The sequence below is a fragment of the Cebus imitator genome, unplaced genomic scaffold (genome assembly GCF_001604975.1).
Source record: "Cebus imitator isolate Cc_AM_T3 unplaced genomic scaffold, Cebus_imitator-1.0 Scaffold515, whole genome shotgun sequence".
Classification (NCBI taxonomy): domain Eukaryota; kingdom Metazoa; phylum Chordata; class Mammalia; order Primates; family Cebidae; genus Cebus; species Cebus imitator.
This window is the reverse complement of record NW_016107830.1, coordinates 786,498-813,595: the sequence shown is the minus strand read 5'-3', so window position 1 is coordinate 813,595 and position 27,098 is coordinate 786,498. Positions and strand designations below refer to the sequence as shown.

The window sequence follows — 27,098 nt, the reverse complement described above, 5'->3', positions numbered from 1 at the left end:
GGAACCCAGGCTTTCTAACTTGGAGATCAACCTCTGAACTACCCTGTACCAAACCAAACCACTTATATTACAGATGGAGTGGTCATGAGACTTCATCCCCCTCAAATATATAATAAACAATCTACTATTATTTAATTATATTTTTCTATTCAACACCATTAAGCAATTTTATTTGTTGCAGAAAGAAACCCAGTTCTAGGCTTCTGAATAAGTACCCAGCTTAGCAAAGGTAGCATATTGATGGTAATGTATATCATTCATACAAGTCAATCTTATTAAAAGGAATTGAATGGGACTCAAAATTGATTGGCTGTATGAAGTCATAAGTCATTCTAATAAGAAACATGCTTTTCTAGAAGGAAAATCTACTTGAAAAATTGTTTTAGTTAGGGTGCAAGCTAAGCTTCTGGTAACAAGAGACCCAATTTTTATGACAATTTTTAAAGTTATATGTTCTTTCACATGAAGTCTAGAAAGATCTAGGGCTGATGAAATGGTTCTGCTGTCATCACTGTGTATTTTCCATCTCTTGTCAAAAGCCGTTGCTCAATTTTCACCAGAAGACATGGAAGTTCCATAGATCACTTATCCTCACATCCTACCAGGAAGGATATGGTTACATGACCATACCTGTTGCTTAGAGAATAAGATATTCTCTGATGGGATGACCAGGCATTCAGTGACAGTGAAGGGAAAGGGGGAAAATGGCTGTCGATGGTTCAACCTGCCACAGAAGACAAATTAGGATCTGAAGTCTCCATGACAAGAGTGTAAGATGATAAAAAAATATACTCACATTTGTGCAAAATCTCCTAAACAAAAAGAAGCTTTGAATACCAGCTCTGAGCCAGATTTCTAGGGCCTGGGTTCTCCACAGCAGTGCTTGTGGGTGCAGAATATGGAGTGAAATGCAGTCCAAGAGGAATAAAGTGGCCTGATTGGTATATGATCGAGAGAATTCCATCAGGACCTAGAGGACTGGTTTGAAGGAAGGCAGTGAGACCAAGCGGAAGGCTCTAAATAATCTAGATAAGAAATGATGGGGCAGTGGTGGCAGAGATCGTTTCAAGAGATATTTTACCAATTGAACAAAGATCTTAAGAAAAGATGTCAGGTGGGCTAGGCTAAACAGCTGTTGCAAATGGAATTTTAATAATTAGAGTCCACAGGACTTAGGATAGAATGAACTGTGATTATAAATAGACCTCAAAATATTTAATGGCTCAAATATAATCAGTTATTTTTAACCTACATAAGAGTCCAAGGCAGGTGCTCTGATTGGCAGATGGCTGTCTGTGCAGTGATTTTGGAACTCAGTCACCTTCAACCTCACATCACTTTTAACTTGTTTTATTTTAAGAACTATATTTTCTTCTTTGGCATATATAGCAATGGAAATGATACCATTATTGAATTTATAACAACTCTGAATTGAAAGGCATAAGGCAAAAGAAGTGCACATATAGAATAAACAGAGTATAGAAACATCCATTGGTGGGAAATTCTCCATGATAAAAAGAAATATCTTGACCTTTAGCAATATTGAGTTGGGGGTTTCAGAAATTAAAACACTTCTACTCAAATTTCACTCGTTTTCTATAGATTTAACTTTATCTTGACAGAACCTTGTTGATAATTTCCCAGACACACTTAACAAATGATGCTGTACCCCATTTTTAAAAATTGCATTTATTATTTACCTAAAAGGGAGAAAATGTAGTAAATTTTAGAAATAGTTTCTTCAAGTATATTAACGAAACAAGCTTTGGTGTTCTACATTGTAATTTTTAGTTTCCTGAAAAATTCATTTATGTGAAATGGCTTATTCTCTGTCGAAGACATGCAAGAGAGGTCTTACCAGAGACCCTCAGAGAAATTTGGGAAATCCCCTAATTTTAAGGATGCAAAACCACATACAACAGAGCCTAAAGTGACTTTTCTAAGATCATAGTGCTTGTAATAGACAAAACTAACTCTTTGGCCATAGGAGTACTGTGACTACAGAATCCAATAAAGAAGAAAATCCCAGAGTCAGTGGAGTTAATAATATTCAGTGTGGCCCACAGATGAAAAGGGGTGAAAACAATGAAAATCCCATTGAAATTGATCAATTTTTAAAAGCTGTTGGTGACACTCAAGGAAACAATTTCAGAAAAGAATTGAGATAGCCAGGAAAAAAAAGGATTGAAGAGGGCATAATACTTTAGGGTCTATTTTTAAAAATATTCTAATTTTTTAAATAGGAAAGTTAAAGTTCCTTTAAAAATAATTTTTAATTTTTTAGATTTGATTTTTTTGTTAGGATGGTTATATAAACATGATAGCATATTTCAGCAGAATTCCCAGGAAAAATAGTTTACTTTGGGTTTAAAAAATTAATAACACTATATATTGTATCTACAGAGTCAATGCATCAATTACCATCGTCAAGCGAATTCCTGGAGGACATGGGAGTAAAGCCCTTTGGAAAAAATGGCATCTAGGATACTCGATTGTAGTTGCTCGATGTCACCAGTTAATATACCTCTTACATTCAAAATTAAAGCAATCCATATTCTAGTTTACCTAAACTTCCAGAAGTTATCAGGAAATTACATTTAGATACCACTTGCTGTTATGTCAGATATGAAAGGGAATTTGAATAAGCTATATGTATCCCAAATACAACATGAACAATTTCTTCTTGCATGTCTTCAACTCTACATTTAGGAGACAAAACTAAGCCTAAAGGTTACCTGAACTGCCTTCTCCTACTCTCCAGGAAATAAATTTACCTAGTGCCATCCTGTGCTACATTTTACCATAGTATTATTTTAAATTAATCTGTGTGCTGTATCATGGTAACTTTATTAACCAGAAACTTTAAACTCATTGGAATATTCAAGTTCATTATGGAAGAAAAATGTTGGTTTACTTTTATTGTATTACATGGAGCCATTTGTGATTATAAACCTCTTGCATTTAAATTTTAATGTAATTAGTTATTTAGCATTATGAAATATTTCCATCCCAGGGCATAAAAAGACTCCAACAGAAAATGAGAAGGGAATAGGATAGTTATGGAAATTATTTTAACACATCTATAAGGTAACTTTTTTAAAGATTTTTAAATCATCGATGTTTTGAATGTCACTATTTTTATAGCCTCTCTAACGTGAAGGACCTTATTCTACAAGGATACCCTCTCTGTTACAGTTGGGCAGCAAAGGTAGCTAGCTTTAAATATTTGTAGAAAGATCAGGTATCTTCAGAAAGATCCAGCTTAAATTTTAAACATCCTCACCATATTTATGTTCACTGCCTTTTTCTTTTGTCTTTTTTCTTCCTCCTCTACCTTCTTCTTGCGGCACTGACTTGCAATTTGGCATTGTTTTTGATGAAGACTTAGCGTTATTGAGGAGTTGTAGATTTCCCAAAACATGAGTAGTTGTTTCTGTTTCATTAAGTACTAGATTTGGAATAAGACTGATTTAAACTTGTTAACCAGGAGGCTTATTTATTCTGAGAATGAAAAGCAAAAGTATCATTAATACACAGCTATTTTCATTTTAAATATCTTTAATACTATTTTAAGGGAAGATAGGCTGCCATCTTGTGTATGCTGTGTTTATTGCTACATAAAAATGGACCCGTTCAGACCAGATTTAGTTCTGTGTTGTCTTAAATTCCATTAAAGGCTTAAAAAATTACACAAAATATTGAAGTGTCCATCAGTATGCTACCTTATAAAAAAATAAATAAGTGTAACATAGCATTAAGAACACATACTCCTTTGCTACTTGAGAAAACATTATAGAAACCATCTAATTCCTCTTTTTAAAGGAATTTTGTCCCAGCATTTAGAAATAATTGATATTCTGTAGGTCTAGGATACTGTAGAACTTTTAGACCATAGTGATTTATAGCTACAAAATAATGTTTTTAAAACAAACTCTGAAGTTAAGACTATTTGACAAAATATGTGAAGGGTTGCTCTTGAATATGACATTAATAACAATAAAATATGAGTTTTACTGTAGAGTGAATACTTTCTAGATTTGTCTTTCGTACTTTTTTACTTGTTTTTGCTTCATTTATCATCAAAAAAAATATTTCAATGTAAGTAATGGTCCAGGTAATAATAACAAAGTATATGCTGCCAGAAAATGCCTGGGAACTTCTAAGTGTGCCCAAAAAGTGCCCTAAATTTGGTTTCAATAGCAGAACCCAGGCCTCTCAATAATTTGATAAGTACTATTGCCATCTTGTGGTTTTATGCAGTATTGCAACAAAACAGCACTAGCATATGAAGTTTCTGATTTTTTTTTTTTTTGAGTCTTTTGAACCAACAAACTAAATCTTTTTTGTATAATATGATTATTAAAGATTAACCACATACTACATATAGTGGCTTAGATTTCCTGGGAGTTCTATTACAGTAAAATTACTTAAATCCCCTGTAAAGTCAATAATAATAATATAATCTCAAAACGTGAAATTTCCCTGTAATGAAATACAAGGAAGTAGCATTTCCCAAAGAGAGATCAAAGAATTATTGATTCTAAAAGATGCACTCAAGAAAAGTAGGCCTCACAGTCAAAAAAACCTGGTAAGTGATGTCTGTCATGCCCCCTTCTTGGAAAGTCATAGTGAACATTTATTTATTTAAACACTAGAGAAAATGAATCTATTTAATTTTCTTCTAAACCAGTATTTTCCAGATATACTTGACCATACAACTCCTTTAACAAAACAAATAATGGCTATTAATATCATCAGATAATATCTTGGTAAAATCTACTTGATAAAACACTTTTTTTTTTTTTTTGGAGACATAGTCTCCCTCTGTTGCTCAGGTTGGAGTGCAATGGTGCAATCTTGGCTCACTGCAACCTCTGCCTCCTGGGTTCAAGTGATTCTTTTGCCTCAGCCTCCCAAGTAGTTGGGATTACAGGCACATACCACCACACCCAGCTAATTTTTGTATTTTTAGTAGAGACAGGGTTTCACCATATTGGCCAGGCTGGTCTTGAACTCCTGACCTCATGATCCATCCACCTCGGCCTCCCAAAGTGCTGGGATTACAGGCGTGAACCACTGCACCCGGCACACACTCTCAAAGATAGATTCAGTGCATTAGTTACAAATATTTCACTGAACCTAAATCAAAAGAACAACGTCTCCAGTTACTCGTGTTGTAATCACAAGCAGAGGGTCTTGAACTATTAAGGTCTCTCAATCGCTAAAAGTCCCCTAAGTGAAGAATTTGAAAATAATTAGAAATTTCTTTTCAATACTTGGCTATTAAAATTATGAAATTTTAATAACAGCACCTAAAGCCACTAAGTGATGGAAGGAAAGAGGAATGTAGCAAATTTATCCTATAAAGTCAAAACGAAGCAGAGAAAATTAGATGACTACCATGAGTGTTTGCCTGAATCTGTTTTTCCTGTGCTAATGAAATTTGCTGACATTTTTACCATCTTTAAACCAGGTTACCCTGTGATGAAGACCACACGTTTATAAAATATTGTACCATCACAATGTGTTTTCAGAGATCCTAACAAACAGCCTCTGTCTCTCCCTGATGCCAGTCTCGGACATCTTTGAGTCTATTGTAGACTCAAAAATCTGTCCTTGAACTTTAATGTAACTCTTTGATCTACTCTTGTTAGCTGACATTCTTCTCCTTCAAGCCACTAGGTATTTACTGACTCACATGTCATCATGGATATGACACCACACCTGAGAAGTGTTGTGTTTGGAGACACCCTACTGTGGCAGTTAAGTTCAGGTTCCAGCAGCCTAGTTGTGTGACTTTAGGGAATTTACTCACCTGTTGCATGTTGCAGTTTCTTCAGCTGTGAACTCAAAATAACAACAGAACTCATCACATTGCCTTGTTAAGTGGTGTGTGACTGCTGATATAATAAATGTTCAATAAATGTTAGCTATAGTGATTTAAGTTCCCTTTTATAATGAAAGTGATGCCATCAAGACCGAGCAGACCAGTCAGCAGGATTCTAGGAACCATCTCTACCCAACCTTCAGGGGATTTTGACAGTTAACCTACACAGTGGTTAAGGAAAATGTTTCTGGGAGGGAGCAAGAAGCAAAATGCTTCTCAAAAAGATTAACACCTGAGCGTATAGGCCTCTGTGCTAAATCACTAAAAGTTGTATCAGCATTTTTACGTAATAGCTAAACCAAATGAAGTTGAAATTGTATACTACCAATAACTGCAGAGAAACCCAATAAGGCCAGATTTTATGAGATTGCTTTTTCGTAAAAGGATTATTCCTGGTTTTGGGGAGAACAAAGAAATAGACCATCTAACAACACTCCAAAATGGGAGAATGCTTTGTGTTGATGTGCAAGATAAAGCACTAGCTGAGCAGGCCCTCAGATTTGAGATTGAGTCTGGGCTCTGACACATCCTTGTTAACTATGTGACTTGGAGTAAGTTATTAACCTTTATTGTTTTTCTCATCTATAAAATGGAGCAATGGTAGGCTTACTGAGATAGTGGTAACAGAAGTATGAGAGTTCTATAAACCAGAAGAAATACTTCTCAATGTTAGTATTACATGTAGTATTGAAACAATTGCTTAAGACTTTTACACAGTAGTTATATACCGCTGTTTTAGAGTTTTAAAAAAAATATGGGTGTCTGAGTTTCCTACATTGCTGAATAGAAGAAACATTGGACTTGGAGTCTGAAAGTCTAAATTTGCCCTCCATTCTTGTCACTTATTAGCTTAATTCTTACAATATTTTTGACAAGTCACACAGAATCCCAGATCGTTCGTCAACTGCAATATAGAGTGATATTAATAATATATGCTTTTTCTAACTCAAAGTCAGGATTGTCTTAATCTGTTTGTGCTGATATGACAAAATACTTGAGACTTAGTAATCTAGAAATACACAGTTACAAAATTCTCATAGTTCTGGAAGCTGGAAGTCCAAGATCAAAGCACCAGCAGGTTTGCTGTTCAATGAGGGCCTGGTCTCTGCTTCAAAAACATTGCCTTGTTGCTGGGTTCTCCAGAAAGGACAAGCATTGTACCCATGTGTTCTCATTGTTCAACTCCCACTTATGAGTGAGGAAAAGCAGTGTTTGATTTCCTGTTCCTGTGTAAGTTTGCTGAGAATGATGGTTTCTAGCTTCATCCATGTCCCTGCAAAGGACATGAACTCATCCATTTTTATGGCTGCATAGTATTTCATGGTGTATATGTGCCACATTTTCTTTATCCAGTCTGTCATTGATGGGCATTTGGGTTGGTTCCAGGCCTTTGCTATTATCAACAGTGCTGCACTGAGCATACATGTGCATGTGTCTTTATAGTAGAATGATTTATAATCCTTTGGATATATACCCAGTAATATGATTGATGGGTCAAATGGTATTTCTGGTTCTAGATCCTTGAGGAATCACCACACTGTCTTCCACAATGGTTGAACTAATTTACACTCCCACCAACAGTGTAAAAGCATTCCTCTTTCTCCACATCCTCTCCAGCATCTGTTGTTTCCTGACTTTAAGATCGCCATTCTAAGTGATGTGAGATGTTATCTCAATGTGATTTTGATTTGCATTTCTATAATGACCAGTGATGAGCTTTTCTCATACGTTTGCTGGCCACATAAATGTCTTCTTTTCAAAAGTGTATGTTCATATTCTTCACCCACATTTTGATGGGGTCGTTTTGTTTGTTTCTCATAAATTTGTTTAAGCTTTTTGTAGATTCTGGATGTTAGCCCTTTGTCAGATGGATAGATTGCAAAAATGTTCTCCCATTCTGTAGGTTGCTTGTTCACTCTGATGATAGTTTCTTTTGCTGTGCAGAAGCTCTTTAATTTAATTAGATTGCATTTGTCAGTTTTGGCTTTTGTTTGCCATTGCTTTTGGTGTTTTAGTCATGAAGTCTTTGCCCATGCCTATGCCCTGAATGGTATTGCCTAGGTTTTCTTCTAGGGTTTTTATGGTTTTAGGTCTTACATTCAAATCTTTAATCTCTATTGAGTTAATTTTTATATGAGGTATAAGGAAGTGGTCCACTTTCTGTTTTCTGCATATGGCTAGCCAGTTTTCCCAACACCACTTATTAAATAGGGAATCCTTTTCCCATTGCTTGTTTTTGCCAGGTTTGTCAAGGATCAGATGCTTGTAGACTTGTTGTGTTGTTTCTGAGGCCTCTGGTCTGTTCCATCTGTCAATATATCCGTTTTGGTACCAGTACCCTGTTGTTTTGATTACTGTGGACTTGTAGTATCGTTTGAAGTCAGGTAGCGTGATGCCTCTAGCTTTGTTCTTTTGCTTAGGATTGTCTTGGCTATACTGTCTGTGCACTTTTTTGATTTCATATGAAATTTAAAGTAGTTTTTTCTAGTTCTGGGGAGAAAGTCAGTGGTAGCTTGATGGGAATAGCATTGAATCTAAAATTACTTTGGACAGTATGGCCATTTTCACAATATTGCTTCTTCCTATCCATGAATATGGAATGTTTTTCCGTTTTTTTTGTGATTTCTCTTATTTCCTTGAACAGTGGTCTGTCATTCTCCTTGAAGAAGTCCTTGACATCCCTTGTATATTGTATTCCTAGGTATTTTACTCTTTTTGTAGCTAGTGTGAATGGGAGTTCACTCATGATTTGGCTCTTTGTTTGTTTATTATTGGCGTATAGGAATGATTGTGATTTTTGCACATTGATTTTGTATCCTGAGACTTTGTTGAAGTTGCTTATCAGCTTAAGGAGTTTTGGGGCCGAGACAATGGGGTTTTCTAAATATACAATCATGTCATCTGCAAACAGAGATAATTTGACTTCTTCTCTTCCTATTTGAATACGCTTTACTTCTTTCTCTTGCCTGATTGCCCTGGCCAGAACTTCCAATACTATGTGGCGAAGAAAAGTGGTAAGAGAGGGAATCCTTGTCTTGTGCCAGTTTTCAAAAAGAATGCTTCTAGCTTTTGCCCTTTCAGTATGATATTGGCTGTGGGTTTGTCATAAATGGCTCTTATTATTTTGAGATATAATCCACCAATACCTAGTTTATTGAGTGTTTTTAGCATGAAGGAGTGTTGAATTTTATCAAAGGCCTTTTCTGCATCTATTGAGATAATGATGTGGTTTTACTCATTGGTTCTGTTTATGTGATGGATTACATTTATTGATTTGTGTATGTTGAACCAGCTTGCATCCCAGGGATGAAGCCAACTTGACCGTGGTGGATAAGCTTTTTAATGTGCTGCTGGATTTGGTTTGCCAGCATTTTATTGAGGATTTTTGCATCAATGTTCATTAGGGATATTGACTGAAATTTTCTTTTTTTGTTGTGTCTCTGCCAGGTTTTCGTATCAGGATGATGCTGGCCTCATAAAATGCATTAGGGAGGAGTTCCTCTTTTTCTATTGTTTAGAATAGTTTTAGAAGGAGTGGTACCAGCTCCTTTCTGTGCCTCTGGTAGAATTCAGTGGTGAATCCATCTGGTCCTGGGCTTTTTTTGGTTGGTAGGCTATTAATTACTGCCTCAATTTTAGAAGTTGTTATTGATCTATTCAGGGATTCAACTTCTTCCTGATTTAGTCTTGGGAGGGTGTATGTGTTCAGGAATTTGTCCATTTCTTCTAAATTTTTTAGTTTATTTGTGTAGAGTAGTTTATAGTATTCTCTGATGGTAGTTTGTATTTCTGTGGGATCAGTGGTAATATTGCCTTTATCATTTTTATTGTGTCTGTTTGATTCTTCTCTGTTTTATTTTTTATTAGTCTGGCTAATAGTCTATGTATTTTGCTAATCTTTTCAAAAAACCAGTTCCTGGATTCATTGATTTTTTTGAAGGGTTTTTCATATTGTTCTCTTCTTTAGTTCTGCTCTGATCTTAGTTATTTCTTGTCTTCCGCTAGCTTTTGATTTTTTCTGCTCTTCCTTCTCTAGTTCTTTTAATTGTGATGTTAGGGTATCGATTTTAGATCTTTCCTGCTTTCTCCTGTGAGCAGTTAGTGCTATAAATTTCCCTCTAAACACTGCTTTATCTGTGTCCCAGAGATTCTGGTACTTTGTCTTTGTTCTCATTGGTTTCAAAGAACTCCTTGATTTCTGCCTTAATTTTGTTATTTATTCAGTAGTCATTCAGGAGCAGGTTGTTCAGTTTCTACGTAATTGTATGGTTTTGAGTGAATTTCTTAATCCTGAATTCTAATTTGATTGCGCTGTGGTCTGAGAGACTATTTTGTTAAATTGACTGGTGGGATGCTTCAGATTGTCTCCTTAATACCATGATGCTAGTGATCTTTAAATTAGATATATTGTGATTAGTGATACATGAGGCAAACCAAGCTTGTCCCTGCACCTGTGTCACAAATGTTGAGTCTTGTGGTGTAATGGAAATGTTAGTTCCCATTAGGAAAACATATGGATGGGTAGTGCAAATCAGGCACTGATCAGTGTAATTATGAATAAAGGTTATAATATAGTTGTGACTGGAATTATGATATGTCCCATACCAGGTATTAAGAGAGGTGCTGAGATGTCCTAGGTGTCATAAGGTGTCTTGGGGTGGCATGGACATTACTTAGGGTCTGGGATATCCTATCTCTCCATCTGCCCAAATTATAGGAGAATGAGATATAGCTATGAAACTGTGATTAATGCTATAATGAATGAAAATATTAGTAAGGCTGCTTTGCAATCTGCCGTGGGGCCCCAGTCTAAGATTTTATAATTGCCTAACTCAAGGCTACAGGTGTGTTTACTGTGACAGACCTCCAGTTAAAGTGAAATCCATTACTTTCCCGGGAATGTTTGGAAAAGTGGTACGGGTTATATTGCCTAGTTTGAGGCTACCTGCCACTAAAAATATTAAGCTATCTCCTTTGCTATGATGTAGCCATAATTGTTTTTGGGCCAGTACACAGGAAGGTCTAGGACTTTTATAACTTACACACAGTGGGAGGATAGTGGAGTGATATGTAGTGTTATCTGACACCTTAGTCCAATGTGTGCCATTATTGAGAGAACCTCACTGCGGGTAAATCTATCCCTTCTAGCCAAGCAGTCATGTTACTATAGTCTGGGAAGGGGGTGTCCTGCGCAGGTGACAGGGCAAAAGAAAGGTGGGTCTAATATATGAGCCCAGTAGAGTATAGCAGATGCAGGCTGCAGGCAGAGTGAAAGAATAAACAATGAAGCAGGATTTGCTTAACCTTCTGAATTTTTTCTTCTGAGGAAGCTGAATTGTAACTTTCCAAATATTTCTTTCTCTACTTTCTACTTTATCTCCTTTGTCCTGCTTTCTGTGCCTCTCTTTCCCTCTTTGCCTCCTTGTTTTTCTCTCTCTTTCCCTGCCTCTCTCTTTTCTTTACACTTTATTTTCTTAATCTCACTATTTGTATTTTTCTCTGATCTCTGTTTCTTTTATTATTATTTTTTTACTTCTTTCTTTTTATTTCTCTTTTTAATCTTTCTGTTTCTGTCTGTTTTGGTTAAGCAGTGATGTTATTACTTTTAAGCTTGCTTGTTTACTGCCATAAGCTAATGGGCTAGGCAGTGAGCTGCGGGCTTCAGATTAGACTTGATTAAAGCTGTTTCAAGATTTTGTAGTGGATAAACTGAGTAAGCCAAGTCACTTACTATATTTATGGGCTGAGTGGGAAACGTATTTAAGGCTGGTGTCACGGCTTTAATTTTAGCTCTCTGACTGCTAGTAAACTTTGATTGGGTGATTGAATTATGTGGTCTCTACTAGATTGCAGCCTTTTTTTGTTTACCTGATCTATTAGTAAACAGTGTTAAAACATTAGGTATGGAGGAGTGCAATATCGCTTTAAATTGCTCTAAAGGAATTTTGATGATATCAGGATTATAACTTAGCAATTGACTGTATAATTTAAGATGGCAAGCTGAAGTTGGTAACAATGAAGTTTAAAAGGAAATCTGAAAATATCGCTAGAAGCAGAGACTTACATAATATACTTTAACCATGTGCATAAGGCCACAGGCAGAATAGCTTAAATCTTGCCATTGAGTTTTTAGGCTAAGTTTATGGACTTTAAACTGGCAAACAGTTCTGAAAACAGTGGCTAGCGGAGCAAAGACTGTCTCAAATCAGCGTTGCATGCATACGTTTTTACTACACTTACATACAAATGTCTTTCACTTTCTGAGAAATGGGCACAACATTTTTACTTCTTAATTCAACAAATATGATTTAATTTGGTTTAAAGTTATCTTTTAAAAGGTATAGTGTGGTTTTACATGCTTAGCTTTTAATTGCTTTTCAACTTATTCATAGGCCTTCTGTAATTTTTCTCCTTTCAGAGGTTACCATTTTACTTAAGTTGGATTTTAAAAGAGCCACAATAAGGGTAGCATTGGAATAAAAACAGTGGCTAATATTAGAAAAAGGTCTTACAAATCCTTAAATTTTACTTAAATTTTAGCAGAGAATTACAATTTGGGATGTTGCTTGTATACAAAGAATACATGAAATTTTACTGTGGGACATCTGTGGAGCCAGAGCGAAACAGCGCGGGTCCTGGGATGGCAGCTGTGCTGTGCCCTGCCAGGTGCTGCTCTTTGCTTGCACTGCGTTCTATGTGCAGCAAAGGTCGGTGGCTGGATGGACCTTTCTGCCCATGCCTCCCGCCCCTCCCTTGCAGGCTAACTGGGATGCCCTGGGCTTGGATCGTCTCCTCCTCGCAGGCTGAGTTTTTGGGAGCATTTGCTGGCTGTGGTTTTGCGAGCTTTTTTGCGGTGCTTGCTTCCCTGCTGCCGAGCCATTCCTTTTGCTTACTGCTCACTCCCCCCCACCCCACCCCCCACCCCACCCCCCACCTCACCCCCTACCTCCACCGTGGTAGCTGCCGCTTGGGCGGAGCTTTTCTGCTGGAGCCTCTTCCTCTGCCCACTATCTGCTAAGTTGGGCAGTTTCTGCCTCTAAGCCTTTTTTCTTATCTTTTTATAAACATACACCTGGTCGCCTTGCTGATTATTAATTACCGGACATAAAAGTTCCTTTTGTAATGCTGTTTGCTTAAGACAAGGATCTATAGCTGTAGCGTTTCTTTTTCCTTTTTCTTCCTCATTGGATGCCTTTGTGCATGATTTCTCCCCACTTATTCCCCGAGCTTTACTTCCAGCATGCTATTTGCTGGGAACCACGGGCTTTGGGAAGCAGCAGTTTGAATTAATTCCTTCAATTGGGCCTGATACTGTTTTTGTTGCACTGATTACTGCTACCCCATGATGAATCCCTAGCCTGAAACAATGCCTCTCCAAACTTGGTAATTCCCAGTAGGTACCAATGACTTACTGACTTCTTGACCTGATTGCACAGTCCCTCTGCACTTTCATTTTTCGGTGGGTCCGCTGTTCTTTCTTCACAGTGATGATTACCTTGTTTTGTTTCACGTTTGGTTGCCTGCTGTGACATTATTTTGGTTGGGTTTCCTCACACTGGGGTACCAGCTGTGGCATCGGTCATGTCAATGTCCCTGTTCAGGTGCCAGCTGTGGTGAGTATCATGTCAGGGTCACCATCTGAGACATTGATCACTACCTGCAGAGGTCTGTCCTGCAGACCCTGACTCAACGACGGATGAATGAATGTACTCTCATACCCAGCACAGTGATTTCGAGTTGGCTAGGGATGGATGTCAACTGCTTTCAGAGGGCGATTGCAGCTAACTGACCACGACTCCTTGTATCTCCTCACATTTATTTAGTATAAATTTAATAACAGATGTTTTAAGTTAACATGCTCATGGATAATTAACTTGGTTAAAAGAGTGGTTTTATGAATGATAAAAGGTTTTGATTGGGGGGGCCCAGAGTAAATGCCATTAATGGGTAATTTCCCTTTGACCTTTCCCTGAGAGGACCATCCAGGACAAAGTTTACATGAGCAAACAAATTAGAGTAGGGACAAAGGAATGTGGGGTAAACAGACTTAACTGGGGAAGCTTTTATTATCCTAATCTTTTACCCTATGACTTAAAAATCTAACGTAATGAACTGGCTGCCTTCAGCCTGTTCCATTAAAACCTTTTGGCCTTCCAAAAGGTTTGAGACTATAATCTTCTAACTTTCTCTAATATTTCCCTAATATTTTGCCAGCCACCCCAAGTGAATTCCAACACTATTTGTTATGATTTCCATCCTTTGCATTTGCTGAGGAGTGTTTTACTTCCAGTCATGTCAATTTTAGAATAAGTGCTGTGTGGTGCTAAGAAGAACGTATATTCTGATGATTTGAGGTGGAAAGTTCTGTAGATGTCTATTAGGTCTGCTTGGTCCAGAGCTGAGTTCAAGTCCTGAATATCCTTGTTAATTTTGTCTCCTTGATCTGTCTAATATTGACAGTGGGGTGTTAAAGTTTCCCACTATTATTGTATGGGAGTCTAAGTCTCTTTGTAGGTCTCTAAGAACTTGCTTTGAATCTGGGTGCTCCTGTATTGGGCGCACATATTTAGGATAGCTAGCTAGTATAAAATTTTACAGCATATATACACTTTTAATACTAATTTAAGCAGCAAGGTTTATTAAACATCTTTTTATAGTTGACCAGATGATATCAAGAGAAATCTCAGATTAATCTCTACAATTTATAACTAATTAAATTTACACATTCAACATGCAATAGAGAGGGGTTTTAAAAAATAGATTTAGGGAGACAAGCGCAGTTGTGTTACATGGATGTATTACATAGTGGTAAATTCTGGGCTTTTGGAATACCCATCACTCAAGTCATATACATTGTACCAAATAGGTGGTATTTCATTCTTCACCCCCTCCCGTCCTCCTACCTTTTAGCAGTGTCTATTTTTCCATTCTGTACCTTCATGTATACTCATTGTTTAGCTCCCACTTACAGGAGAGAACATGTGGCTTTTGACTTTCTGTCTCTGAGTTATTTCACTTAGGGTAATGGCCTATAGTTCCATCCATGTTACTGGAAAATACATTCTTTCTTTTTTATGGCTAAGTAGTATTCCATGGCACATATATATTACATAAAATATATATATATCACATTTTAAACCAATAGTCTGTTGATTCCATGACTTTGCTATTGTGAAAAGTGCAGAGATAAACATGAGTGCAGGTGTCTTTTTGATAAGATAATTTCTTTTCCTTTGGGTAGATGCCCACTAGTGGGCTTTCCGGAATAGACTGTTTTTAAATACCAGGACAAGGTTACAGGATTAAGATCAGAAGATAAAATAACAATAATAGTTATTATTTATTATCACTTCAATATATAATTAAAAATTCATTAAAAAACACTTAACTGTTATTTTTCCACGGATAATTTTCATTTAAGTTTTTTTCCTTTAAATACTTTTTGATGCTTTGATGAGTGGTTCTCTTGCTTTCATACCAAGGCATGATTAACATAAATCTATCTGTATCTATTTAATAGGGACAAGTGATCCATATGTGAAGTTTAAAATCGGAAGAAAGGAAGTTTTTAGAAGTAAGATAATACACAAGAACCTCAACCCTGTATGGGAAGAAAAAGCCTGCATTCTGGTTGATCATCTTAGGGAGCCATTGTATATAAAGGTGAGCCATTTATTTGTTTTTTTTTTTTTTTCTGACAGAAACTGATATGGAAATCTCTGTCAGTTGGATTTTATCATGTTTCTTTGTCTGTTGAGAGTTTTCACCAGAGATGCGTTCTGCTATTCACCACCAATCTATTGATAATATGATAGAAATGAGATAGAGGGAAGGAGGAGCTGGTGGGAGCATTTTTCTCCAGGACAGTTCTCTTGCCAGTCATTTAGAAGGATTATGAAGTATACCCCTCGTGCTTGGTGCTGCCAACTGATTTAGTGCACTTTGGGAGTATATGAAAATAAGTTTCCATATAAGCTAGCAGAAAGGAGAGCTTATACAGAACCTGGTCTTTCTGGCCAACATAGTGAAACCCTGTCTCCACTAAAACTACAAAACAAAAATTTGAGTGTGATGGTGGGCACCTGTAATCCAAGCTACTTGGGAGGCTGAGGCAAGGAGAGTTGCTTGAACCTGGGAGATGGAGGTTGCAGTGAGCCAAGATTGTGCTACTGCAGTGTGAGACTCCATCCCCCCGCCAAAAATTTGTGTTATTTAAGATCGGCCATTTTTGGTTGCAAGCAAGATGTTTTACTTGGAAGATGAGAAGGGTGAAGGTGATGGGGAGAAAAATTTCTGTCTCTATTAGATTGCCACAACTGGCAGGTGAGGGCAGAGTCTTTCCTCTCATTTTATGTAATTAAAAGAAAGAGAAGAACTTGAGTTACAACCTAATTCCTATTCTGAGCCCTATTCCTTGTTTTACTTTCAGGCTAGGCTTTTTTAAATTTCTTATCTCTAGATATTTATATTCTTTTTTGCTCCTAGATTCTGACCGTTCATTCAGTGACCAGACCTTTTTCTACTTTTACCACAACAGCACATATCCCGCCCTTTTTCCTAAGTTGTCATTACTGACACATGAGCCAGAAATCTCATTTTTCAGCAATCACTAGGCATGCTGCTTCTCCTTAAATCATCATTGTACTACCTCTAGCTGTTTCTTTCCTCCACAGAAAGGAAAAAGAAATAATCAAGATGTTACTGAAATTATAAGAGGATAGTTTATAAGAGGGTTGAAAAGAAAATCTCCTAAGTATACAGTTAATAATTTTCTATAAGTCATTATGGGGAAAATAGACACAAACTTGCATTAAAATTGTCTCTATTTGAAAATCAATTAAATAGCATTTTTTTTCTTTTTGAGACTAAGTCTCACTCTGTTGCCCAGGCTGGAGTGCAGTGGCATAATCTCGGCCTCACTGCAGCCTCCAAGGGTTCAAGCCATTCTCTGGCCTCAGCCTCCTCAGTAGCTGGGGTTACAGGTGCCCAATACCATGCCTGGTTAATTTTTGTATTTTTAGTAGAGACGGCATTTCACCATGTTGGTGAGGCTGGTCTTGAACTCCTGACTCAAGTGATCTACCCGCCTCAGCCTCCCAAAGTGCTGGGATTACAGATATGAGCCACTGCGCTGCCCTTAAATAGCATTATTGAACGGTCTTTAGCTATATAATATGGGATGGCACAATAATTGTTAATTTAAGAATGTTCATAGCCAACCCTTCTCCCACAAAAGGGAAGACCTTTATGATGAGAGATGTTTCTCCCCTGCTCCTTACTTCTAGAGAGAAAGAAATATCCACATGAGAAAAAAAAAAAAAAGAATTATCTTTGTAATAAAGAGCTGAGATAGGCAATGAAAATGGAATAAAGAAAAGACAGGTGGGCTGTGAAGGAAGTATTACTTCTGGGGTGGGGAGGTGGGGGATCAGGAGACATGAGTTAGAGCAACTGCAGTTACAAAGAAAATGGTCAGGAAAGAAACAGGTGTTAGTAAGGACAGCAACAGGCTGTTGAATTTCATTAATGCTGCTGAAGTGAAAAATCATGAGAGGAAAGAAGTTTATCTTGAATTGCTTCTGCTTTGGATCTATCTTTCATTAGTGGGATATTACTCTGTGAAAGAACCATGTGGCTGTCCAGTCTTTGAAAGTGTTACAAATGAACTTTCCAAAATTATATTAGATATTGGTCGGGTGCTTTTGCTATTTTGTGCTCAAGAATACGTGTTCACTTATGTAGAAATCCAAATGTCAAAATGCATTTTTCAAAAGGAATATCTTACTAGGCTCAAAAAGAAATAAACAAAAAACTAAAGTACTTAGAAAAGAATGGTGTGTTCTCACTTTATAAGCAGAAGCTACGTAATGTGTACACATGGACATAGAGAGTGGAATGACAGACCCTGGAGATTTGGAAGGATGAGGGGTAGTGAGGGACTAGATGAAAAATTCCTTAATGGACACAGCGTATGTTATTCAGATGATGGATATTCTGAAAACCCTGACTTGACCACTATGCACAATCTATACATGTAACACAATTGTACTAACACTCCTTAAATTTATACAAAAACTTTCAAATTGTGGCAAAAATTGTTTTCACTTGAGACCAAGAATATACATATATATGTATATGTATGTGTATATATAAAAAGTATATATGTAGATATGTACATGTGTGCATATACATATACTATATATATTTACAGTCTATATAGTACACATACATATACTGTAAATGTACATATACTGTAAATGAAGACAGTAATGCTGTATGCAGGTCAGAAGGCTTGGTTAATGACACACTATCATTAAAGAAGCTAAGAAAGAAAGCCCAAAGGTTGTCAGGTTTTTTTCAAATCACTTTGAACTTTCATTGTATAAGATTATGTAGCCACCATTTAACTTCTACCACAGAGAAGAGGATACACAGTCACTTTTAAATGTTTTTATAATTTTACTAACTTTTACATTGTCACTTTTTACATTTCTATTTGAGAAAGATAATTAAGTTAAATAGAAATCATACAAATCTCTGAGTACACATATAAAATGATGATACTTTATTATATGTGATACTTTATACTTTTTAAATGCTTTCCTATTTTTTTCAGGTGATTTTAATTTTCAGTAAAATGCCTAGGGCTTTTTTTTGGAAGAAAATCTCTAACTTTTTACTTTATTTTTTCCATTTTTTATGTTTCTTTTTTTTTCTAGTCTTGGGGGAAGACTCAAATAAAGTACATTGGTGGAAATAATATTTTAAGTGACTAGAGTTTCATAAAAATTGCATCATTTTTATTGGCTCTGTTCAGGCCTGTGTGTTTTATTCAGTTCTGATATGATGCCCACATCCTCCATAACAGATGATTAATCTTGCCCAAAAGATTTCTTAGGGACTAACCAATTCTGTAGTAACTGAGAATATGAAAATGCATCTAGGTAATTAGAAACATTAAGTATACAACCCTCCCATCTGCAGTTAGAGGAAAAAGGAGTCCATCAGTACCCTGTAATCTGATTTCTATTAATGTAAAAATTACCAAGGAACACAAAATTCTGTTCTGAGCCAAGTTTGTAAAAGCACATTAAAGTTGAAGTGCTTGTACCATTTCTAGTAAAAACATTATTTAAAAAAAATCTTGGAGTTGTCATTTTTTAAAACTGTACAAAATAAAAATATTCTTTGCAATTGGTTGGTATTTATGTAACTTTTAATTTTAATGAAAAGGGCATATTCTGTGCAGATGAGAATGAGGCTTGGGGGGATGAGCTATAAAATCTATATATAATAAGGTAAGAGCAGAAGCTGGGAGTTAAAATGCAGTGCTTTTAATTGAGACAGGAGCCACTTTAGTCTACCCTGTATTCACAGTGATGCTCCAACATACATCTTAGATAATAGGATAAATTTTACACCCATTTCAGTTGAATTCAGAGTCTCCATTGTTATGTCACTGACACTATTACCCCAGGTTCGCAGTGAACACCAGAATTACAGTAGAAGAGATAAAAGTAACATAAATGGGAATGTATTTATGTAAATACATTTCTAATCATGAGTTGGAGATCTGAGTATTAATTGGGAGCACTTTTCTAAAAAGTAGAAACATTCTGATAAATTAGAACACGTGGCTGTTTCTAAGATGGTCATTTTAACAAATTGGACAGTCATTAAATAAGTCTTTTCTATCCAAGCTTAAGAGTTAAAGTTGAAAATGTTACTTTAAGCTCTGTTTAAGTTAAGGACCACATTACTGTCATGTGTAAAATTATTTCTCGGTAGTTTATAAGGGCCCTTGAAAAATGTCATATACCAATGATTCTCATCCCTGGTTGTACACCAGAGTTATTCAGAAAGGTTTGGAAAATCTACAGGCCCAAGTTTCACTTGTGAAGACTCTGATTCAGGACCTCTGAAGTAGAGTCCAAGCTTCAATATTATAATACACCTCAATAGGTTATTCTGAGGCACAGGTAGGGAGCCACTTTTCTGGACATTTAAATGGAAACAATTGAGTAGCTGGAATGGAAATATGTTTCCAGCCATAAACCTCAGAGCACCCGAACCAAAGTATTCCATAGTAAGATGTTCGTATTATTTCAGATGTTTTGTCTTACATGTTTCAAAAACACTTCCTAAATGCATGAATCAAGAATTTCCACTATTTTGGACCAAAATATAATCAGCAATGAAACAAAACAAACAAAAAAGCATGACTATACTTGCTTTTGGTTTGTAGGCAAAGAACATATGAAGTTATTGCACCTCGGGAAAATGAAATCTACAATCACATCTTCATCTTAATAATAGTTACTACCATTGACTGAGAACTGTGCTAAATACTAGTCCAATGTCATCTCATGTAACCCTCACCATAACCCTACAAATAACTGTTTTCATCTCTTTTGTATAGGTACATGAGACTTGGAGATTAAGGGTTAGCTTATGGCTACCTAGCAGTTAAGTAAGATGGCTTCTGGTTTCCACTAAACATGACTAACTGCAAAGGTCATAGTTAGGTTTTCTTTTTGTTTATTTGTTTTACAATGTCACTTCTATGACTTTTCAGCTTTAATTATTATTTTATAGTGTTATGGTTAGTCTGAAACTGTCTTATGTTAGTCTAAGACAGTTTGGACACTGTTGCTAAGTAGGATCTTATATCTTAGATCATATTATATGACCTCATGAGATGGGTTAGGCCTTTAAAGAAGCTCTAATATGGTTTAAAATATTATTAGTGTCTCATGCCTATAATCGCAGCACTTTGGGAAGCTGAGGTGGGAGGATCGATTGAACCAGGAGGTTCAAGACCAGCTGGAGCAACCTAGGGCGACTCTGTCTCTAGGAATTTCTTTTTTAAAAAGCCAGACATAGCGGCATGCACCTGTGGTCCAGCTCTTGGGAGGCTGAGGCTGGAGGATTTCTTAAGCCCAGTAGTTTAAGGCTGTAGTGACAGCCATGATCATGTCACTGTAGTCTAGCCTGGGTGACAGAGTATGATGCTGTCTCAAAAAATATATATATTATTATATATGTAATATATATTATTATATATTATATCTATATTATACCAATTATACATCATATTTGTATAATTAGTACACAACCCTACAATATTTTTAGATTATTTTGAAATTGGATATAATCATATATTCTGTGGGAAGTAGAAAAATGAGGTTACAAGTATATTATTGCTAATTCAGTCATAGGCATTACCATGCAGGGAATGCAATAGAAAAATCCTAAGGAGTGATGTCATATAACTGAATGAGTGCCGATTGGATGCTCACTGTCATAATTCAGAACATAATTAGGCACAGACAGTGAACTGCAATAGGAAATGATAGATAAACATGGGAAAGCCATATTATCCATACAACCATTGTCCATTTCCCCAGTACTGGGGCTGGAGAAAATCCTGTGGGGATGTTAACAATATTGCTTTGTGTCAAGGTAGAGCCCAAGGACTGGGCAAGGTCAGAGTAGCATATCACAGGGAGGAGATAGGGCTATTTTCAGTTTGCAGACAGAGACCAGGAAAGCAAAATTCCAAGGCAACAAAAGCAGATTCCAGAGATACTGGAAATAGGGTAATAAATCAGAAATAAAGTTCAAAACAAAGTGAAGACAGAGGTTGAAGAAACAAACAGGGCTGTTCCGTCTAGCTTAGGTACAAGTTTCCTAGGACACAGACATATTACTCAGCCACACAACTATATAATGGAGGCAAGAAGAAAACAGTGTTAAGAGTGAATAACATAAGAAAGAGATGTTTCTCCATGCAATCACTTCACTGGGGGAGAAGGATGCCTCATATGGATTTATGGGAATGTCCAAGCAGGTGGTCAAAGCAAGACCTGAGTGAGATTCAAAAACTAACACATAGGCTAGCATCAAGGATGTCCATCTACAAGTTGCAGATCCTTTGGCAAGGATAACTTGATGCTGAGACAAAGAGCCTTGAATTAGAAGTCCTGGAAGTCTCCCTGATTCCTATCAAGTTTTCCTAAAGCCAAGACCAGGACTGAGCTATAGGTGGGTGTCAAGTAGCTTTAGCTGTAGAGAGGCAAGTGATGATGGCATCTGGAGCCATCATAAAGAACCCTAGTTTTGGTTCTCTGTTAGGGATATTAGGTTGAGGATTTTCCCAATGTATATCCCTTTTTCCTTTTTCTATGGGCTCCCAATTTTTCTCTTTGAAGATCCATAGGGTTCCATGGACACTGACTTTGTCATTGCCTTTAAAAATAAAGGGAACCTATGCTAGCCATTAAGCCACTTCCATATCTTTGGCCGATAAATAGGCATGTGATATGAGCTGGTCCATCTGAAGTGGATTTAGTACTTTACTGGAAATGTTCGGACAAAGCATCTCATGCTTCCCCGCTAGACGTGAATGAAGAAGCACGCCACTCTGGACAGGAAAGCATTGATGAGAACTGGAGAGGCAGAAATGGGATTAAGCTACATCATTTACCTTTGATACAGTTAACTCCTCCCTCCATCTTAACATATTTTCTTGAGTATGTTTTCAGGATACTGGAACACACTCAGTTCTGGTCCTTCTCCGTCTCCTCTCTGGATCCTTCTTCCAGATTTTAAAATATGATGGCAGGCACCATGGCCTAAGCCTGAACTAATACTCCAGCACTCTTCTCTTGCTTTCTACTTTCCAGCCACACTGGCCCCCAGCCGGCCTCCTCAGTACCTTTCCACTTCCTATACCCTCCGTGCAGAAGACACTTCCCCCATCATGGAATGCACTTTCCTATTCCCTCATTATGAAACACACTTCTCCCATCGTGGGGAAATACCTCCCACTCTCGTTGTCCTTTCTGAACATCATATATACATAGTAGTTCCCATCACTCCAGTACTCTGAAATATTTTTCTCCTTAGCACTTATCACTACTACTTAGCATATGTATTTCTTTATTGTCTGTCTCTCCCCACCCCATATGTAAGCTCCAAGAAATCAAAGACTGACTGTTTTGATCACTGCTATATTTCAAGTGCCTAGAACAGTACCTGGAACATTGTGGGTGCTCACCAAATCTTTTTCAAATAAATAAATTAATAAATGCATGAATCATTTGAGCTGCCAAAGTAAAACTTCCCAGAAATCATAATTACCTATAGATATTTCTTCAGTCATTTAAGCTAGAAACTGAAGCCAGTTGAATTGTGTTTTCTATTAAAAACAAAAACAAAAGCATTTTAGCTGATACGCTTCCCAATGGATTTTTAGTAAACAATAAGATGAATTTTTTGTTTAAAATAAAGTATTTATTGTTCTAAACTCACTTGAGAATGCAGAAGATCCCAAGTCCCAGGCAACTTCTACCGGTCACCTAATGTTTCCAACTAATGGTGTGAAGGCTCCTTGAAAGCAAGGATCTCATCTAAATCATTCATGTTTTAATTCTCAGTGCTTCTCTTACAGTGGGTGCCTAAGACATATTTGTGGGATTTAAACACACTCTGTTTATGACACTCAATACAACAAGATTTGAATCTTGTGTCTTCCTAGACCTAGGATTTGGGGTAAAGAATATGTATTTTTTTCAGCTTTGGATTCATTATCTGAAAAATAGAAACAACAATACCTTGTTAACTGGGTTGTTCCTAGTAAAAATATTGAAAAAAACATTAAACTATGCTTGTTGTTACTGCGGTGGGAGTAGCTTTTCCTATTTTATATCTCTCATATGCTCTGTATTTCTGAAGCTCACCTGGAGCGATGCTCCCTCTGACATATAAATAGTGTGTAGAGCTTGGAACCAAGTAGCATAGCTAATAATTTCATTAATGCATGGATTCTAGTGTTTCCATTTCTTCCCATGTTTATGCCTTTGCAGATTAATAGGAATTGAGAACTAAAGTAGACATCTAGCACTAGGATAATAGGAAAGACTCTCACTATGAGAGTGAAAAGACGTTGGATGTTGAATCACCCAGTTGGGCTCTCTGCACTAATAGATTCACTGGATTCTCAGCTCTCTACCTTATATGTGTGGGTGAACCTCAGGTGATCTCATTGATTATATGCCACCTATTTTCTCCCCCAAGATTTTGAGCCTAAGGGTGATATGATTAGATGAGATTTCATGAGAGAAATTTCTCCAATGTTTTGGTGTAAATTTAATGTTGTAAAATACACTGCTGTAGCCACTTACAAATACTGAGACGTCAGTTGCAGAAGCTGTGCAATACACGCATGTGCTATACCATTGAGCGGATGACTAAAGCTCGGAAGTGTAATTGATCAAGCAGAATATTTATTGCAGGAGTGCTGAGCTTTCTACAATAAATGTACTCATCAAAGGTTGTATGTAAATCAAATGACTGCAAATTGAATAATTTAAAAGGCATTAGGGAAGCGTATTACTTAAATAAATCCCCATGTGACTCTTCAAATCTAAGAATCCTTTTGTAATGCAAAGTATTTATCTTTTTATTTAAATATCAATTTTTTACATATTAAGTTTTCTTAAATTGAAGTACACCTGTACTACAGAAAAAAAAGCAACAACTGATTCAGGGCTGCTGTGCCTACATTTCCTCTGCTTTGAGCTTTGTAACTGTTGTGCCAAGAATTGAGTATAGGAGTGCTGGGCTATTGATTCAGCTTCATAGATTCCCATGTCCTGGAACATCCAAAGACCTGGGTCATCCATTCAAGAGCATATTTATCTGTGTATGTTCAATTACTCCAATGTTCAATACAAATATTTTCTATCTGAAAAGGTCAGCAAGTGACAGCTCTAAATTCCTTCTGGTAGCATTTTATTTTTTTAAATCTTAAAGACTTTCGCTCATCTTCCTCACTTGCTTCCTTACTGTCTTTTCATTCTCTCTTCTTTAAAACACACTTAATCAGACCGAGCGAGGTGGCTTACACCTGTAATCCCAGAACTTTGGGAGGCCGAGGCGGGCAGGTCATGAGGTCAGGAGATGAGACCATCCCGGTCAACATGGTGAAATCCCATCTCTACTAAAAATACAAAAATTAGCTGGGCGTGGTGGTGCGCACCTGTAGTCCCAGCTACTTCGGGAGGCTGAGGCAGGAGAATTGCTTGAACCCGGGAAGCAGAGGTTGCAGTGAGCCGAGATCATGCCATTGCACTCCAGCATGGGCAACAAGAGCAAAACTCTGTCTAAAACAAACAGTCAGTATTAGTAACTGCGTATCACCTACTCATCCTAGTTTAACAGCTGTCTCGCTCACTAAACTGTAAGCATTGAGAATGGCAGTTTTGCTTACCACCGTTTACTCAGTGCCTACCATTTGCCTGGCATATAATAAGTACTTAGTCAATACTGGCTGAGGGATTGAATGAGTGAGAAAATTAATAGATGGATGGAAGATAGCCAGTTCCCATTTACTTAGCATCCTTTGGCAAGGGCCCTAACTAATCCAGCTCTGAGCGATCCCTCCAGCCTCTTTCCATTCTGCATCTCTCTCCATTTGTTTCAACCACACTGGTTTCTTGCTGATCACAACTGATAGGTGAAGCACGTCGGTCCTTCCCTGGGCTTGCCATGTCCTTCAGCTGGAGTGCCCTCGCTCATACTAGTGTAGTGTACTCCTTCCCATTATTTGGGTGTCTACACAAACATATGTTCTCAGAGAGGACTTCCTGGACTCCCCATCTAAAATAGCAGCTCTCCACACACCTCTTAGACATTTGTTTCATAGTACTTATAACTGAACTGTATATATCTATTTAGGTATTTATTGGCCATCATCTCAGACCCTCCATGTAGAATCCAAGAGGTCAGAGACACTGTCTGTCATACCCACCATAGAATGAATAAGAACCGCACAAGACACTGCGAAGATACTGGATAGAGATTATTGACAAAAGGAAGAAATGCATTATCTCTTTCTTTTTTTTTTTTTGTTGTTAGTTACATTAGTATTATCCCCCAGTGATTGTAATAAAACCTTATTTTAACTTAACCTTAATATAATTTTATAAAGTACTTCAATCATAGTATCTTTTTACTTGTTTGTATGCTTAAAGTGGCACTGTCCTATATCACAGAATGTATCTTTAATGGGCTAAAAACTATGAAGATATTAGAATCATATTCTCATCAACCATAGCCCAATATGAAAGACATACTTGTTGAATTTTATACTTTTTCCCACATTTTTGAAGATTTACTATATTTTATTCGATTTTGTTACATCTGCCTTAAAGTTCTACTTGATATAATCAATCAGTAATATTAAGTAATAAATGTAATTTTCTTTGAGTGTTTTGTGAGACTGTAATATTCCAAAGTACAAAAACAATTATTTTAAAAAACAAATATGAGTATGCTTTTGATGACATAGACAACCTACATTTTATGACCAAGACATTATCACTTAAAGCTTATATTGAAAATAGTTTTAACAGTGCTTTTTCTCTTTGGCTTTCAGGTATTTGACTATGATTTTGGACTACAGGATGACTTTATGGGCTCAGCCTTTCTGGATCTGGCACAATTGGAGTTAAACAGGTTAGCTTTCGAGCTATTGTAATATCGCCACCCTTTGTTATACAGTGGGCTTGTGTAACAGAAAATGTCAGCTGATCTGGGGCCTAGTTCTGTCATTTATTGTGGTGAGCCTTCCAGCTAGTCAGCATTTCTCAAATCCATCTTCCTTACTTATCCAGTGGAAATAATAGCATCTTCCCTGACTACCTTATTCAACAACTCTTCAACAGAAAAATTATTGGATACCTGCTCTGTTCCACAATACTGTGCTAAGCACCAGGAATCTAGAGATAAAAGACGCATTCCTTCCTTTCATATTGCCCATGTGGTTGTAGTGGGGCGTGAAAAAAAGATTATGCATGTTAGTCATAGTTATTAAGAATTAGACTATTATATATAAAATACAGTGTGTGCACTTTGCTTCAGAAATGACAAGTCTCTTGTTACTTGAGCCACAGTAGAATCTGGTTTTGCCATTGCCAGATTACCAAGGAATGCTCCTAAGGTAAGAGGCAGGCTGGTTGTATTTGCTCAGTTACATTATTATCATTGCTTCCCTAGTTGCAAAGTTATTATTGTTACTAATATTAGTTAATACTGTTACTAATATTAATCATTTTTTTGGGGGGGGGGCGGAGTTTCGCTCGTTACCCAGGCTGGAGTGCAATGGCGCGATCTCGGCTCACCGCAACCTCCGCCTCCTGGGTTCAAG

The 27,098-nt window shown here is 36.9% G+C and overlaps 1 protein-coding gene across 6 annotated transcripts in view; it reads left to right on the top strand.

The window, feature by feature from the left end:
* MCTP1 (multiple C2 and transmembrane domain containing 1) overlaps positions 1-27,098 on the top strand; it is a 571,324-nt gene that overhangs the window by 297,159 nt on the left and 247,067 nt on the right. For all 6 annotated transcript variants that reach the window (XM_017514095.2, XM_017514096.2, XM_017514093.2 and 3 more), the window contains exons 3-4: positions 15,408-15,550; positions 26,328-26,407. In XM_017514095.2, the coding sequence (XP_017369584.1) occupies positions 15,408-15,550; positions 26,328-26,407 (223 nt within the window). The remainder of the gene's footprint in view (positions 1-15,407; positions 15,551-26,327; positions 26,408-27,098) is intronic.